Raw genomic sequence first — 16637 nt, 5'->3', positions numbered from 1 at the left:
TGGAGCCCTGAGTTACCCCCTACCCACCCACCTTCCCATCACCCCCCCATTCAACCCTTTACTTTGTAACATCTGTGAGTGTCACTTAGCAATGTTAGACACTGAACATTAACTGCCCCCCTCTAGCACCAACACATCAGAAAGGCAAAGTGGTTCTCATAGACAATCAAATCAAAGAGACAAGAAAAAAAATCTGGTCAAACCCATTAACCTATATAACTAAAGCCATTCCCGTCTCAAATATAATATAACACATATCAAGACCCCAACAGCTCTCTTGCAGGAGACTGTTGCTTTAATAGACCATCACTTAGCGATGATGCCAGTGACGTCCTATCTTGCGCCCAGGAACGTAAACAAGTCTACTGGAGACATAACCCAAAATGAGCATGTACAACTAAAGTTATTCAGAATACACTGCTGTTTTTCAGCTTCATTCTTGATGAAGTATGACATTTGGGTGTTTTGAATATCACCTTAGAAAGTAAAAGATAAAAAGTATATTCTAGGCGGACTTATATTACATTACCATGTCATCCTTGTACTAACAAGTTAACTGAGCCATTACCTTAAAACTCTGACCTGCAATACTCAGAAACAAACTGGCCCCTTAATTAACTAAATACAAAAGTGCATCAAATGACTTTCCAGTAAAAGAATAACCAGAAAACTTCACACCTAGGACGTTAAGTTGCCTGTGCCTGTTAGATTGTGCATACAGTCTGGTCTGAGCTCTTAATGCAGTTCCATCTCCTCCTGAGGAGCGTGTGGACTTTGCCCAGGGTCTTCTTCCATATCTTCCAGCACCGATGATCTCAGGCCATCTTTCATTTCCTCTGCCGAGTTGAATGACATCTTCATGCCCTTGATATTCACTCTCAAAATCACCGGGTATATGAGGAATGAGTCGAAGCCCTTCTGTCGAAGCTTAGCATGAATCTCCTTGTATCCCTGCTGTTTCTGCGTCATACCAGGGCTGTAGTCAGCGAAGAACTGTAGCTGGGTGCCATCAGGGAGAGTAGGTTTGGCCTTTCTCGCGCCCTCCAGGATAGCCTGCCGGGCGGTGTACTGTAGAAGCCTAAAGACCCTATGTGCTCTATCGATCTCCAATGGAGTGCTGTGGGACTTTTTGAGCGCTGGAATCCAATTAGGCAGCATCTCCTGAGGTAGGCGCTCAGATCGTCGTCCTCAGTGCCTGTCGGTAAGTTGACCAGCCATACATTGTTTCTCCTGGATCCATCCTCCAAGTCATTTAACTTCTTCCATATCTTAATCACTTCAGCGAGACAGGAGCTAGCATCTTTAAACATCACTGTTTTTTGAACACAAGCACATGCAACTGATGCTATTTAAAAACTGTTCTCTGTAAGCTCAGTGTAGTGTCTAATGGCCACACAAGTTCATGCAACTGACACTAATTTTTGGCAACAATCTCCTGTCCCAATTAAGTGGCATCATGTCCCAAATAAGTGTAGAGAATCCCGGCTACCTTCTCGATTTAGTTTTTGTTCTTTAAGAGTTGTCCCAAGTAAACAGCTGCTGCTATTAACTAATGGCCCAATTAACTGGAATCCAATGTATATACTTATTGTAATTCATAGCTTTTTTATTATGTTCTGCTGCTGCAAAACAACAAATTTCAAGACATATACCAGTGATATTAAACCTAATTCTGATTCTGAAAATGATGGTGGTACCTTCCTGCCCATGTGTTTAGTATCTACAGAAATATTTTATTTTAACTCCATTCCCAAGAAGAAAGCAGCTAGTAAAATGTTCCATTGCTCGGTCAGCTGCGGGCTGGAGTTGGGTGGGTTACACTGAGACTGGTGTGAGGTGAGGTGGGAGTCGGGAGACAGTGAGACCCATAATGTCCCGTTTCATCCCCAGGACTTCATCCAGGAACATTACGGGGAAAATCCAGTTGACTTTGAGGATCAGATTTTTGACCTGATGGACCTGCGACAGGTGAGCTCCCCGATCCCCAGCAACCCTCCCTCTGACCATCACCCCTGCCCAACCCCACCCTTTGATTCTTGGTACACACCAGTGCACGTTGCCATTTCTGATCCCCGGTACCCAACCCCATGCAGACCATAAAACGTAAGAGCAGAATTAGGCCATTTGGCCCATCGAGTCTGCTCTGTCATTCCATCATGGATGATTTATTATCCTTTTTCAACCTTATTCTCCTGCATTCTCTCCGTAACCTTTGACAGCCTGACTAATCAAGAACCTATCAATCTCCACTTTAAATATACCCAATGACTTGGCCTCCACATCCATCTGTGGTAATGAATTCCACAGGTTTACCACTCTTTGGCTAAAGAAATTAATCTTCACTTCCATTCTAAATGGATGTCCCTCTATTCTGAGGCTGTGTCCGCTGGTCCTAGACTCCGCCACTATAGGAAACATCCTTTCGACATTCACTCTATCTAGGCCTTTCAATACTTGATAGGTTTCAATGAGATTCCCCCCCCCCCCCATTCTTCTAAACCAACAGGCAACAGGTGACATCCCTCACTTCCCACCCCCTCTGATCAGTTAGGACATTCTGCCCATTGACTCTGTGCTGTCTGAACTGCAGACCCATTCCCTACGTGTTTGTATCTTCCCCAGGCTCCCCACTCCATCCTCATTGATGTCACTCCATTGCTCTTGTCCATGACTTCTGATAAATCTGGTGTGTGTGGTTTCAGGCGACGCGAACCCCGAGCCGGAGTGAAGCAGGAGTGGAGTTACTGACTTCCTACTACGCCCAGCTCAGTCTGTTGGAAACCCGGTTCTTCCTCTCCAGTCGCCACCCTGGCCTCTTCTTCACCTGGTGAGTGGTGTCTGTCACCCACCCCCTAACCCACCTCCCTCCCCATTCCACCCTGCCCAGACTCTTCTTCACCTGGTGAGTGGTGTCTGTCACCCACCCCTCAACCCACCTCCCTCCCCATTCCACCCTGACCAGACTCTTCTTCACCTGGTGAGTGGTGTCTGTCACCCACCCCTCAACCCACCTCCCTCCCCATTCCACCCTGCCCAGACTCTTCTTCACCAGCTGAGTGGTGTCTGTCACCCACCTCCCTCCCCATTCCACCCTGCCCAGACTCTTCTTCACCTGCTGAGTGGTGTCTGTCACCCACCTCCCTCCCCATTCCACCCTGCCCAGACTCTTCATTGCCTGCTGAGTGGTGTCTGTCACGCACCCCCTAACCCACCTCCCTCCCCATTCCACCCTGCCCAGACTCTTCTTCACCTGCTGAGTGGTGTCTGTCACCCACCCCCTAACCCACCTCCCTCCCCATTCCACCCTGCCCAGACTCTTCTTCACCTGCTGAGTGGTGTCTGTCACCCACCTCCCTCCCCATTCCACCCTGCCCAGACTCTTCTTCACCTGGTGAGTGGTGTCTGTCACCCACCCCTCAACCCACCTCCCTCCCCATTCCACCCTGCCCAGACTCTTCTTCACCTGCTGAGTGGTGTCTGTCACCCACCCCTCAACCCATCTCCCTCCCCATTCCACCCTGCCCAGACTCTTCTTCACCTGCTGAGTGGTGTCTGTCACCCACCTCCCTCCCCTTTCCACCCTGCCCAGACTCTTCTTCACCTGCTGAGTGGTGTCTGTCACCCACCTCCCTCCCCATTCCACCCTGCCCAGACTCTTCTTCACCTGCTGAGTGGTGTCTGTCACCCACCTCCCTCCCCATTCCACCCTGCCCAGACTCTTCTTCACCTGGTGAGTGGTGTCTGTCACCCACCCCTCAACCCACCTCCCTCCCCATTCCACCCTGCCCAGACTCTTCTTCACCTGCTGAGTGGTGTCTGTCACCCACCTCCCTCCCCATTCCACCCTGCCCAGACTCTTCTTCACCTGCTGAGTGGTGTCTGTCACCCACCTCCCTCCCCATTCCACCCTGGTGTCTGTCACCCACCTCCCTCCCCATTCCACCCTGCCCAGACTCTTCTTCACCTGCTGAGTGGTGTCTGTCACCCACCCCCTAACCCACCTCCCTCCCCATTCCACCCTGCCCAGACTCTTCTTCACCTGCTGAGTGGTGTCTGTCACCCACCTCCCTCCCCATTCCACCCTGCCCAGACTCTTCTTCACCTGATGAGTGGTGTCTGTCACCCACCTCCCTCCCCATTCCACCCTGCCCAGACTCTTCTTCACCTGCTGAGTGGTGTCTGTCACCCACCTCCCTCCCCATTCCACCCTGCCCAGACTCTTCTTCACCTGGTGAGTGGTGTCTGTCACCCACCCCTCAACCCACCTCCCTCCCCCATTCACCCTGCCCAGACTCTTCTTCACCTGCTGAGTGGTGTCTGTCACCCACCTCCCTCCCCATTCCACCCTGCCCAGACTCTTCTTCACCTGCTGAGTGTGTCTGTCACCCACCTCCCTCCCCATTCCACCCTGGTGTCTGTCACCCACCTCCCTCCCCATTCCACCCTGCCCAGACTCTTCTTCACCTGATGAGTGGTGTCTGTCACCCACCTCCCTCCCATTCCACCCTGCCCAGACTCTTCTTCACCTGCTGAGTGGTGTCTGTCACCCACCTCCCTCCCCATTCCACCTGCCCAGACTCTTCTTCACCTGGTGAGTGGTGTCTGTCACCCACCCCTCAACCCACCTCCCTCCCCATTCCACCCTGCCCAGACTCTTCTTCACCTGCTGAGTGGTGTCTGTCACCCACCCCCCTAACCCACCTCCCTCCCCATTCCACCCTGCCCAGACTCTTCTTCACCTGCTGAGTGGTGTCTGTCACCCACCTCCCCTCCCATTCACCCTGCCCAGACTATTCTTCACCTGCTGAGTGGTGTCTGTCACCCACCTCCCTCCCCCATTCCACCCTGCCCAGACTCTTCTTCACCTGCTGAGTGGTGTCTGTCACCCACCCCCCTAACCCACCTCCCTCCCCATTCCACCCTGCCCAGACTCTTCTTCACCTGCTGAGTGGTGTCTGTCAACCACCCCCTAACCCACCTCCCTCCCCATTCCACCCTGCCCAGACTCTTCTTCACCTGCTGAGTGGTGTCTGTCACCCACCTCCCTCCCCATTCCACCCTGCCCAGACTCTTCTTCACCTGCTGAGTGGTGTCTGTCACCCACCTCCCTCCCCATTCCACCATGCCCAGACTCTTCTTCACCTGGTGAGTGGTGTCTGTCACCCACCCCCTAACCCACCTCCCTCCCCATTCCACCCTGCCCAGACTCTTCTTCACCTGCTGAGTGGTGTCTGTCACCCACCCCTCAACCCACCTCCCTCCCCATTCCACCCTGCCCAGACTCTTCTTCACCTGCTGAGTGGTGTCTGTCACCCACCCCTCAACCCACCTCCCTCCCCATTCCACCCTGCCCAGACTCTTCTTCACCTGCTGAGTGGTGTCTGTCACCCACCTCCTCCCCATTCCACCCTGATGTCTGTCACCCACCTCCCTCCACATTCCACCCTGGTGTCTGCTCCCCTATGCCACCTGCCAACCTCCCACCCTCCAGTCTAATCAACACCTTCCCACCCTCAATCCCTTTCTTATACCCAGTCAGTGATTGCCTACAGATTCTCCCTCCCTCACCCTCGCTGTATCTCCTTGCCCCTCCCTACAGCCCTCTCCCTCCTCCAACCCACCTGTAGCCAGACTGAGGGGGTGCTTCCTTTGCAGGTACGACTCGCTGACAGGTCTGCCACTCTGCCAGCAACACCTGTCCCTGGAGAAGGCTAGCGTGCTCTTCAACATCGCTGCTCTTCACACGCAGATCGGGGCCCGCACCGACCGCACCTCCACGGCCGGCCTCCACTATTCCGTCTCTGCCTTCCAGAGCGCTGCAGGGTCAGTATCCCACGGATCTCCTCACACTTTCACCACAATCCCCAGTATCAACTCATTCCCTTCCCCCCACCCCGGGATCTCCTCACACCTCCCCCACAATCCCCAGTATCAACTCCCTCCCTCCCCTCCCATGGGATCTCCTCACACCTCCCCCACAATCCCCAGTATCAACTCACACCCTCCCCCCATTGGGATCTCCTCACACCTCCCCCACAATCCCCAGTATCCCAACTCCCCACTCCCTCCCCCCCCACGGGATCTCCTCACACCTCTCCCACAATCCCCAGTATCAACTCACTCCCTCCCCCCACGGGATCTCCTCACACCTCCCCCACAATCCCCAGTATCAACTCACTCCCTCCCCTCCCATGGGATCTCCTCACACCTCCCCCACAATCCCCAGTATCAACTCACTCCCTCCCCCCACGGGATCTCCTCACACCTCCCCCACAATCCCCAGTATCAACTCACTCCCCCCCCCAACGGGATCTCCTCACACCTCCCCACAATCCCCAGTATCACCACTCCACTCCCCCCCCCCCCACGGGATCTCCTCACAACCTCCCACACAATCCCCAGTATCAACTCCCTCCCCCCCCCCACGGGATCTCCTCACACGTCCCACACAATCCCCAGTATCAACTCACTCCCCCCCCACGGGATCTCCTCACACCTCCCCACAATCCCCAGTATCAACTCACTCCCACCCCGGGATCTCCTCACACCTCCCCCACAATCCCCAGTATCAACTCCCTCCCCCCCCCCACGGGATCTCCTCACACCTCCCACACAATCCCCAGTATCAACTCACTCCCCCCCCACGGGATCTCCTCACACCTCCCCCACAATCCCCAGTATCAACTCACTCCCACCCCGGGATCTCCTCACACCTCCCCCACAATCCCCAGTATCAACTCATTCCCCCCCCCACGGGATTTCCTCACACCTCCCCCACAATCCCCAGTATCAACTCACTCCCCCCCTCCAACGGGATTTCCTCACACCTCCCCCACAATCCCCAGTATCAACTCACTCCCTCCCCTCCATGGGATCTCCTCACACCTCCCCCACAATCCCCAGTATCAACTCACTCCCCCCCCCCCACGGGATCTCCTCACACCTCCCCCACAATCCCCAGTATCAACTCACTCCCCCCCCCCACGGGAACTCCTCACACCTCCCCCACAATCCCCAGTATCAACTCCCTCCCCCCACGGGATCTCCTCACACCTCCCCCACAATCCCCAGTATCAACTCCCTCCCCCCACGGGATCTCCTCACACCTCCCCCACAATCCCCAGTATCAACTCACTCCCCCCCCCACCCCGGGATCTCCTCACACCTCCCCCACAATCCCCAGTATCAACTCACTCCCCCCCCCCACGGGATCTCCTCACACCTCCCCACAATCCCCAGTATCAACTCACTCCCCCCCCACCCCGGGATCTCCTCACACCTCCCCCACAATCCCCAGTATCAACTCACTCCCTCCCCCCACGGGATCTCCTCACACCTCTCCCACAATCCCCAGTATCAACTCACTCCCTCCCCCCACGGGATCTCCTCACACCTCCCCCACAATCCCCAGTATCAACTCACTCCCTCCCCTCCCATGGGATCTCCTCACACCTCCCCCACAATCCCCAGTATCAACTCACTCCCTCCCCCCACGGGATCTCCTCACACCTCCCCCACAATCCCCAGTATCAACTCACTCCCCCCCCCAACGGGATCTCCTCACACCTCCCCCACAATCCCCAGTATCAACTCCCTCCCTCCCTCCCATGGGATCTCCTCACACCTCCCCCACAATCCCCAGTATCAACTCACTCCCTCCCCCCACGGGATCTCCTCACACCTCCCCCACAATCCCCAGTATCAACTCACTCCCTCCCCCCACGGGATCTCCTCACACCTCTCCCACAATCCCCAGTATCAACTCACTCCCTCCCCCACGGGATCTCCTCACACCTCCCCCACAATCCCCAGTATCAACTCACTCCCTCCCCTCCCATGGGATCTCCTCACACCTCCCCCACAATCCCCAGTATCAACTCACTCCCTCCCCCCACGGGATCTCCTCACACCTCCCCCACAATCCCCAGTATCAACTCACTCCCCCCCCCACGGGATCTCCTCACACCTCCCCCACAATCCCCAGTATCAACTCACTCCCCCCCCCCCCCCACGGGATCTCCTCACACCTCCCCCACAATCCCCAGTATCAACTCCCTCCCCCCCCCACGGGATCTCCTCACACGTCCCACACAATCCCCAGTATCAACTCACTCCCCCCCCCACGGGATCTCCTCACACCTCCCCCACAATCCCCAGTATCAACTCACTCCCACCCCCGGGATCTCCTCACACCTCCCCCACAATCCCCAGTATCAACTCCCTCCCCCCCCCCCACGGGATCTCCTCACACCTCCCACACAATCCCCAGTATCAACTCACTCCCTCCCCCCACGGGATCTCCTCACACCTCCCCCACAATCCCCAGTATCAACTCACTCCCCCCCCCACGGGATCTCCTCACACCTCCCCCACAATCCCCAGTATCAACTCACTCCCCCCCCACGGGATCTCCTCACACCTCCCCCACAATCCCCAGTATCAACTCCCTCCCCCCCCACGGGATCTCCTCACACCTCCCCCACAATCCCCAGTATCAACTCACTCCCACCCCCGGGATCTCCTCACACCTCCCCCACAATCCCCAGTATCAACTCATTCCCCCCCCCACGGGATTTCCTCACACCTCCCCCACAATCCCCAGTATCAACTCACTCCCCCCCCTCCAACGGGATTTCCTCACACCTCCCCCACAATCCCCAGTATCAACTCACTCCCTCCCCTCCCATGGGATCTCCTCACACCTCCCCCACAATCCCCAGTATCAACTCACTCCCCCCCCCCACGGGATCTCCTCACACCTCCCCCACAATCCCCAGTATCAACTCACTCCCCCCCCCACGGGAACTCCTCACACCTCCCCCACAATCCCCAGTATCAACTCCCTCCCCCCACGGGATCTCCTCACACCTCCCCCACAATCCCCAGTATCAACTCCCTCCCCCCCACGGGATCTCCTCACACCTCCCCCACAATCCCCAGTATCAACTCACTCCCCCCCACCCCGGGATCTCCTCACACCTCCCCCACAATCCCCAGTATCAACTCACTCCCCCCCCCCACGGGATCTCCTCACACCTCCCCCACAATCCCCAGTATCAACTCACTCCCCCCCCCACCCCGGGATCTCCTCACACCTCCCCCACAATCCCCAGTATCAACTCACTCCCCCCCCCCACGGGATCTCCTCACACCTCCCCCACAATCCCCAGTATCAACTCACTCCCTCCCCCCCACGGGATCTCCTCACACCTCCCCCCACAATCCCCAGTATCAACTCACTCCCCCCCCCACGGGATCTCCTCACACCTCCCCCACAATCCCCAGTATCAACTCACTCCCCCCCCCCACGGGATCTCCTCACACCTCCCCCACAATCCCCAGTATCAACTCACTCCCCCCCCCACGGGATCTCCTCACACCTCCCCCACAATCCCCAGTATCAACTCACTCCCCCCCCCACGGATTTCCTCACACCTCCCCCACAATCCCCAGTATCAACTCATTCCCCCCCCCACGGGATTCCTCACACCTCCCCCACAATCCCCAGTATCAACTCACTCCCTCCCCCCACGGGATCTCCTCACACCTCCCCCACAATCCCCAGTATCAACTCCCTCCCCCCCCCCCACGGGATCTCCTCACACCTCCCCCACAATCCCCAGTATCAACTCCCTCCCCCCACCCACGGGATCTCCTCACACCTCCCCCACAATCCCCAGTATCAACTCCCTCCCCCCCCCCACGGGATCTCCTCACACCTCCCCCACAATCCCCAGTATCAACTCCCTCCCCCCCCCCACGGGATCTCCTCACACCTCCCCCACAATCCCCAGTATCAACTCACTCCCCCCCCACGGGATTCCTCACACCTCCCCCACAATCCCCAGTATCAACTCACTCCCCCCCCCACCCCGGGATCTCCTCACACCTCCCCCACGATCCCCAGTATCAACTCACTCCCCCCCCCACCCCGGGATCTCCTCACACCTCCCCCACAATCCCCAGTATCAACTCACTCCCCCCCCCCACGGGATCTCCTCACACCTCCCCCACAATCCCCAGTATCAACTCACTCCCCCCCCCCACAGGATCTCCTCACACCTCCCCCACAATCCCCAGTATCAACTCACTCCCTCCCCCCACGGATCTCCTCACACCTCCCACACAATCCCCAGTATCAACTCCCTCCCCCCACGGGATCTCCTCACACCTCCCCCACAATCCCCAGTATCAACTCACTCCCTCCCCCCACAGGATCTCCTCACACCTCCCCCACAATCCCAGTATCAACTCCCTCCCCCCACAGGGATCTCCTCACACATCCCCCACAATCCCCAGTATCAACTCACTCCCCCCCCACGGGATCTCCTCACACCTCCCCCACAATCCCCAGTATCAACTCATTCCCTTCCCCCCCACCCCGGGATCTCCTCACACCTCCCCCACAATCCCCAGTATCAACTCATTCCCTTCCCCCCCACGGGATCTCCTCACACCTCCCCCACAATCCCCAGTATCAACTCCCTCCCCCCACAGGATCTCCTCACACATCCCCCACAATCCCCAGTATCAACTCACTCCCTCCCCACGGGATCTCCTCACACCTCCCCCACAATCCCCAGTATCAACTCACTCCCCCCCCACGGGATCTCCTCACACCTCCCCCACAATCCCCAGTATCAACTCATTCCCTTCCCCCCCACCCCGGGATCTCCTCACCACCTCCCCCACAATCCCCAGTATCAACTCACTCCCCCCCCCCAACGGGATCTCCTCACACCTCCCCCACAATCCCCAGTATCAACTCATTCCCTTCCCCCCCACCCGGGATCTCCTCACACCTCCCCCACAATCCCCAGTATCAACTCACTCCCCCCCCACGGGATCTCCTCACACCTCCCCCACAATCCCCAGTATCAACTCACTCCCCCCCCCCCCAACGGGATCTCCTCACACCTCCCCCACAATCCCCAGTATCAACTCACTCCCCCCCCCAACGGGATCTCCTCACACCTCCCCCACAATCCCCAGTATCAACTCACACCCCCCCCACGGGCTTTCCTCACACCTCCCCACAATCCCCAGTATCAACTCACTCCCCCCCCCCCAACGGGATCTCCTCACACCTCCCCCACAATCCCCAGTATCAACTCACTCCCTCCCCCACGGGATCTCCTCACACCTCCCCCACAATCCCCAGTATCAACTCCCTCCCCCCCCACGGGATCTCCTCACACCTCCCCCACAATCCCCAGTATCAACTCACTCCCCCCCCCACGGGATCTCCTCACACCTCCCCCACAATCCCCAGTATCAACTCACTCCCCCCCCACGGGATCTCCTCACACCTCCCCACAATCCCCAGTATCAACTCACTCCCCCCCCCACGGGATCTCCTCACACCTCCCCCACGATCCCCAGTATCAACTCACTCCCCCCCCCCCACGGGATCTCCTCACACCTCCCCCACAATCCCCAGTATCAACTCACTCCCCCCCCACGGGATCTCCTCACACCTCCCCCACAATCCCCAGTATCAACTCACTCCCCCCCCCCCCACGGGATCTCCTCACACCTCCCCCACAATCCCCAGTATCAACTCCCTCCCCCCCACGGGATCTCCTCACACCTCCCCCACAATCCCCAGTATCAACTCACTCCCCCCCCACGGGATCTCCTCACACCTCCCCCACAATCCCCAGTATCAACTCACTCCTCCCCCCCCACCCCGGGATCTCCTCACACCTCCCCCACAATCCCCAGTATCAACTCACTCCCCCCCCCACGGGATCTCCTCACACCTCCCCCCACAATCCCCAGTATCAACTCACTCCCCCCCCACGGGATCTCCTCACACCTCCCCCACAATCCCCAGTATCAACTCACTCCCCCCCCCCCACGGGATCTCCTCACACCTCCCCCCACAATCCCCAGTATCAACTCATTCCCTTCCCCCCACCCGGGATCTCCTCACACCTCCCCCACAATCCCAGTATCAACTCACTCCCCCCCCACGGGATCTCCTCACACCTCCCCCACAATCCCCAGTATCAACTCACTCCCCCCCCACGGGATCTCCTCACACCCTCCCCCACAATCCCCAGTATCAACTCACTCCCCCCCCCCCCACGGGATCTCCTCACACCTCCCCCACAATCCCCAGTATCAACTCACTCCCCCCCCCCCAACGGGATCTCCTCACACCTCCCCACAATCCCCAGTATCAACTCACTCCCCCCCCCCACGGATCTCCTCACACCTCCCCCACAATCCCCAGTATCAACTCACTCCCTCCCCCCCACCCGGGATCTCCTCACACCTCCCCACAATCCCCAGTATCAACTCACTCCCCCCCCCCCACGGGATCTCCTCACACCTCCCCCACAATCCCCAGTATCAACTCATTCCCTTCCCCCCCACCCCGGGATCTCCTCACACCTCCCCCACAATCCCCAGTATCAACTCACTCCCCCCCCCCACGGGATCTCCTCACACCTCCCCCACAATCCCCAGTATCACTCATTCCTCCCCCCCACCCCGGGATCTCCTCACACCTCCCCCACAATCCCCAGTATCAACTCACTCCCTCCCCCCACGGGATCTCCTCACACCTCCCCCCACAATCCCCAGTATCAACTCACTCCCTCCCCCCACGGATCTCCTCACACCTCCCCCACAATCCCCAGTATCAACTCACTCCCCCCCCCACGGGATCTCCTCACACCTCCCCCACAATCCCCAGTATCAACTCACTCCCCCCCCCCCAACGGGATCTCCTCACACCTCCCCCACAATCCCCAGTATCAACTCACTCCCTCCCCCCACGGGATCTCCTCACACCTCCCCCACAATCCCCAGTATCAACTCCCTCCCCCCCACCCGGGATCTCCTCACACCTCCCCCCCAATCCCAGTCCCTTCAACTCACTCCCCCCCCCCCAACGGGATCTCCTCACACCTCCCCCACAATCCCCAGTATCACACTCACTCCCCCCCCCCACGGGATCTCCTCACACCTCCCCCACAATCCCCAGTATCAACTCCCTCCCCCCCCCCCACGGGATCTCCTCACACCTCCCCCACAATCCCCAGTATCAACTCCCTCCCCCCCCCCACGGGATCTCCTCACACCTCCCCCCACAATCCCCAGTATCAACTCACTCACTCCCCCCCCCCACGGGATCTCCTCACACCTCCCCCCACAATCCCCAGTATCAACTCCCTCCCCCCCCCCCACGGGATCTCCTCACACCTCCCCCACAATCCCCAGTATCAACTCACTCCCCCCCCCACCGGGATCTCCTCACACCTCCCCCACAATCCCCAGTATCAACTCACTCCCCCCCCCACGGGATCTCCTCACACCTCCCCCACAATCCCCAGTATCAACTCACTCCCCCCCCCACGGGATCTCCTCACACCTCCCCCACAATCCCCAGTTCAACTCACCTTCCCCCCCCACCCACGGGATCTCCTCACACCTCCCCCACAATCCCCAGTATCAACTCACTCCCCCCCCCCACGGATCTCCTCACACCCTCCCCCACAATCCCCAGTATCAACTCACTCCCCCCCCCCACGGGATCTCCTCACACCTCCCCCACAATCCCAGTATCAACATCCCTCCCCCCCCCCCCGGGATCTCCTCACACCTCCCCCCACAATCCCCAGTATCAACTCACTCCCCCCCCCCCCCACCCGGGATCTCCTCACACCTCCCCCACAATCCCCAGTATCAACTCACTCCCCCCCCACGGGATCTCCTCACACCTCCCCCACAATCCCCAGTATCAACTCATCCCTTCCCCCCCCCACCCCGGGATCTCCTCACACCTCCCCCACAATCCCCCAGTATCAACTCACTCCCCCCCCCACCCCGGGATCGCCCTCACACCTCCCCCCACAATCCCCAGTATCAACTCCTCCCCCCCACGGGATCTCCTCACACCTCCCCCACAATCCCCAGTATCAACTCACTCCCCCCCCCCACGGGATCTCCTCACACCTCCCCCACAATCCCCAGTATCAACTCACTCCCCCCCCCCCACGGGATCTCCTCACACCTCCCCCACAATCCCCAGTATCAACTCACTCCCCCCCCCCCCACGGGATCTCCTCACACCTCCCCCACAATCCCCAGTATCAACTCACTCCCCCCCCCCAACGGGATCTCCTCACACCTCCCCCACAATCCCCAGTATCAACTCACTCCCTCCCCCCCCAACGGGATCTCCTCACACCTCCCCCACAATCCCCAGTATCAACTCACTCCCCCCCCCCCAACGGGATCTCCTCACACCTCCCCCACAATCCCCAGTATCAACTCACTCCCCCCCCCACGGGATCTCCTCACACCTCCCCCACAATCCCCAGTATCAACTCACTCCCCCCCCACGGGATCTCCTCACACCTCCCCCACAATCCCCAGTATCACTCACTCCCCCCCCACGGGATCTCCTCACACCTCCCCACAATCCCCAGTATCAACTCACTCCCCCCCCCACGGATCTCCTCACACCTCCCCACAATCCCAGTATCAACTCACCCTCCCCCCCACCCCGGGATCTCCTCACACCTCCCCACAATCCCCAGTATCAACTCACTCCCCCCCCCCACGGGATCTCCTCACACCTCCCCCACAATCCCCAGTATCAACTCACTCCCCCCCCACGGGATCTCCTCACACCTCCCCCACAATCCCCAGTATCAACTCCCTCCCCCCACGGGATCTCCTCACACCTCCCCCACAATCCCCAGTATCAACTCACTCCCCCCCCCCACGGGATCTCCCTCACACCTCCCCCACAATCCCCAGTATCAACTCACTCCCCCCCCCCACCCCGGGATCTCCTCACACCTCCCCCACAATCCCCAGTATCAACTCACTCCCCCCCCACGGGATCTCCTCACCACCTCCCCCACAATCCCCAGTAATCAACTCACTCCCCCCCCACGGGATCTCCTCACACCTCCCCCACAATCCCCAGTATCAACTCATCCCTCCCCCCCCACCCGGGATCTCCCTCACACCTCCCCCACAATCCCAGTATCAACTCACTCCCCCCCCCACGGGATCTCCTCACACCTCCCCCACAATCCCCAGTATCAACTCACTCCCCCCCACGGGATCTCCTCCACACCTCCCCCACAATCCCCAGTATCAACTCACCTCCCCCCCCCACGGGATCTCCTCACACCTCCCCCACAATCCCCAGTATCAACTCACTCCCCCCCCCCCCGGGATCTCCTCACACCTCCCCCACAATCCCCAGTATCAACTCACTCCCCCCCCACGGGATCTCCTCACACCTCCCCCACAATCCCCAGTATCAACTCACTCCCCCCCCCCACGGGATCTCCTCACACCTCCCCCACAATCCCCAGTATCAACTCACTCCCCCCCCCACGGGATCTCTCACACCTCCCCCACAATCCCCCAGTATCAACTCACTCCCCCCCCCACGGGATCTCCTCACACCTCCCCCACAATCCCCAGTATCAACTCACTCCCCCCCCCCACGGGATCTCCTCACACCTCCCCCACAATCCCCAGTATCAACTCACTCCCCCCCACGGGATCTCCTCACACCTCCCCCACAATCCCCAGTATCAACTCACTCCCCTCCCCCCACGGGATCTCCTCACACCTCCCCCACAATCCCCAGTATCAACTCACTCCCCCCCCACGGGATCTCCTCACACCTCCCCCCACAATCCCCAGTATCAACTCACCTCCCCCCCCCCACGGGATCTCCTCACACCTCCCCCACAATCCCCAGTATCAACTCACTCCCCCCCCACGGGATCTCCTCACACCTCCCCCACAATCCCCAGTATCAACTCACTCCCCCCCCCACCCGGGATCTCCTCACACCTCCCCCACAATCCCCAGTATCAACTCACTCCCCCCCCACGGGATCTCCTCACACCTCCCCCACAATCCCAGTATCAACTCACTCCCCCCCCCACGGGATCTCCTCACACCTCCCCCACAATCCCCAGTATCAACTCCCTCCCCCCCCCCCGGATCTCCTCACACCTCCCCCACAATCCCCAGTATCAACTCACTCCCCCCCCACGGGATCTCCTCACACCTCCCCCACAATCCCCAGTATCAACTCACTCCCCCCCCCACGGGATCTCCTCACACCTCCCCCACAATCCCCAGTATCAACTCACTCCCCCCCCACGGGATCTCCTCACACCTCCCCCACAATCCCCAGTATCAACTCACTCCCCCCCCCACGGGATCTCCTCACACCTCCCCCACAATCCCCAGTATCAACTCATCCCTCCCCCCCCCACGGGATCTCCTCACACCTCCCCCACATTCCCCAGTATCAACTCACTCCCCCCCCACGGGATCTCCTCACCACTCTCCCCCACAATCCCCAGTATCACTCACTCCCCCCCACGGGATCTCCCTCACACCCTCCCCCACAATCCCCAGTATCAACTCACTCCCTCCCCCCCACGGGATCTCCTCACACCTCCCCCACAATCCCCAGTATCAACTCACTCCCCCCCCCCCACGGGATCTCCTCACACCTCCCCCACAATCCCCAGTATCAACTCATTCCCTTCCCCCCCACCCCGGGATCACTCACACCTCCCCCCACAATCCCCAGTATCAACTCACTCCCCCCCCCCCACGGGATCTCCTCACACCTCCCCCAC

The 16637-nt window shown here is 59.1% G+C and overlaps 1 protein-coding gene across 1 annotated transcript in view; it reads left to right on the top strand.

Moving 5' to 3' along the window:
- Window positions 1–16637, top strand: part of LOC140740496 (rhophilin-2-like) — an 84563-nt gene that overhangs the window by 33941 nt on the left and 33985 nt on the right. The window contains exons 5-7 of the mRNA XM_073069677.1: window positions 1891–1968; window positions 2703–2827; window positions 5656–5827. Coding sequence (XP_072925778.1) covers window positions 1891–1968; window positions 2703–2827; window positions 5656–5827 — 375 coding nt within the window. The remainder of the gene's footprint in view (window positions 1–1890; window positions 1969–2702; window positions 2828–5655; window positions 5828–16637) is intronic.

This window comes from Hemitrygon akajei, chromosome 17 (assembly GCF_048418815.1).
Source record: "Hemitrygon akajei chromosome 17, sHemAka1.3, whole genome shotgun sequence".
NCBI classification, from domain to species: Eukaryota; Metazoa; Chordata; class Chondrichthyes; order Myliobatiformes; family Dasyatidae; genus Hemitrygon; species Hemitrygon akajei.
The sequence above is the reverse complement of the archived record's forward strand: the minus strand, read 5'-3'. Positions and strand labels throughout refer to the sequence as shown.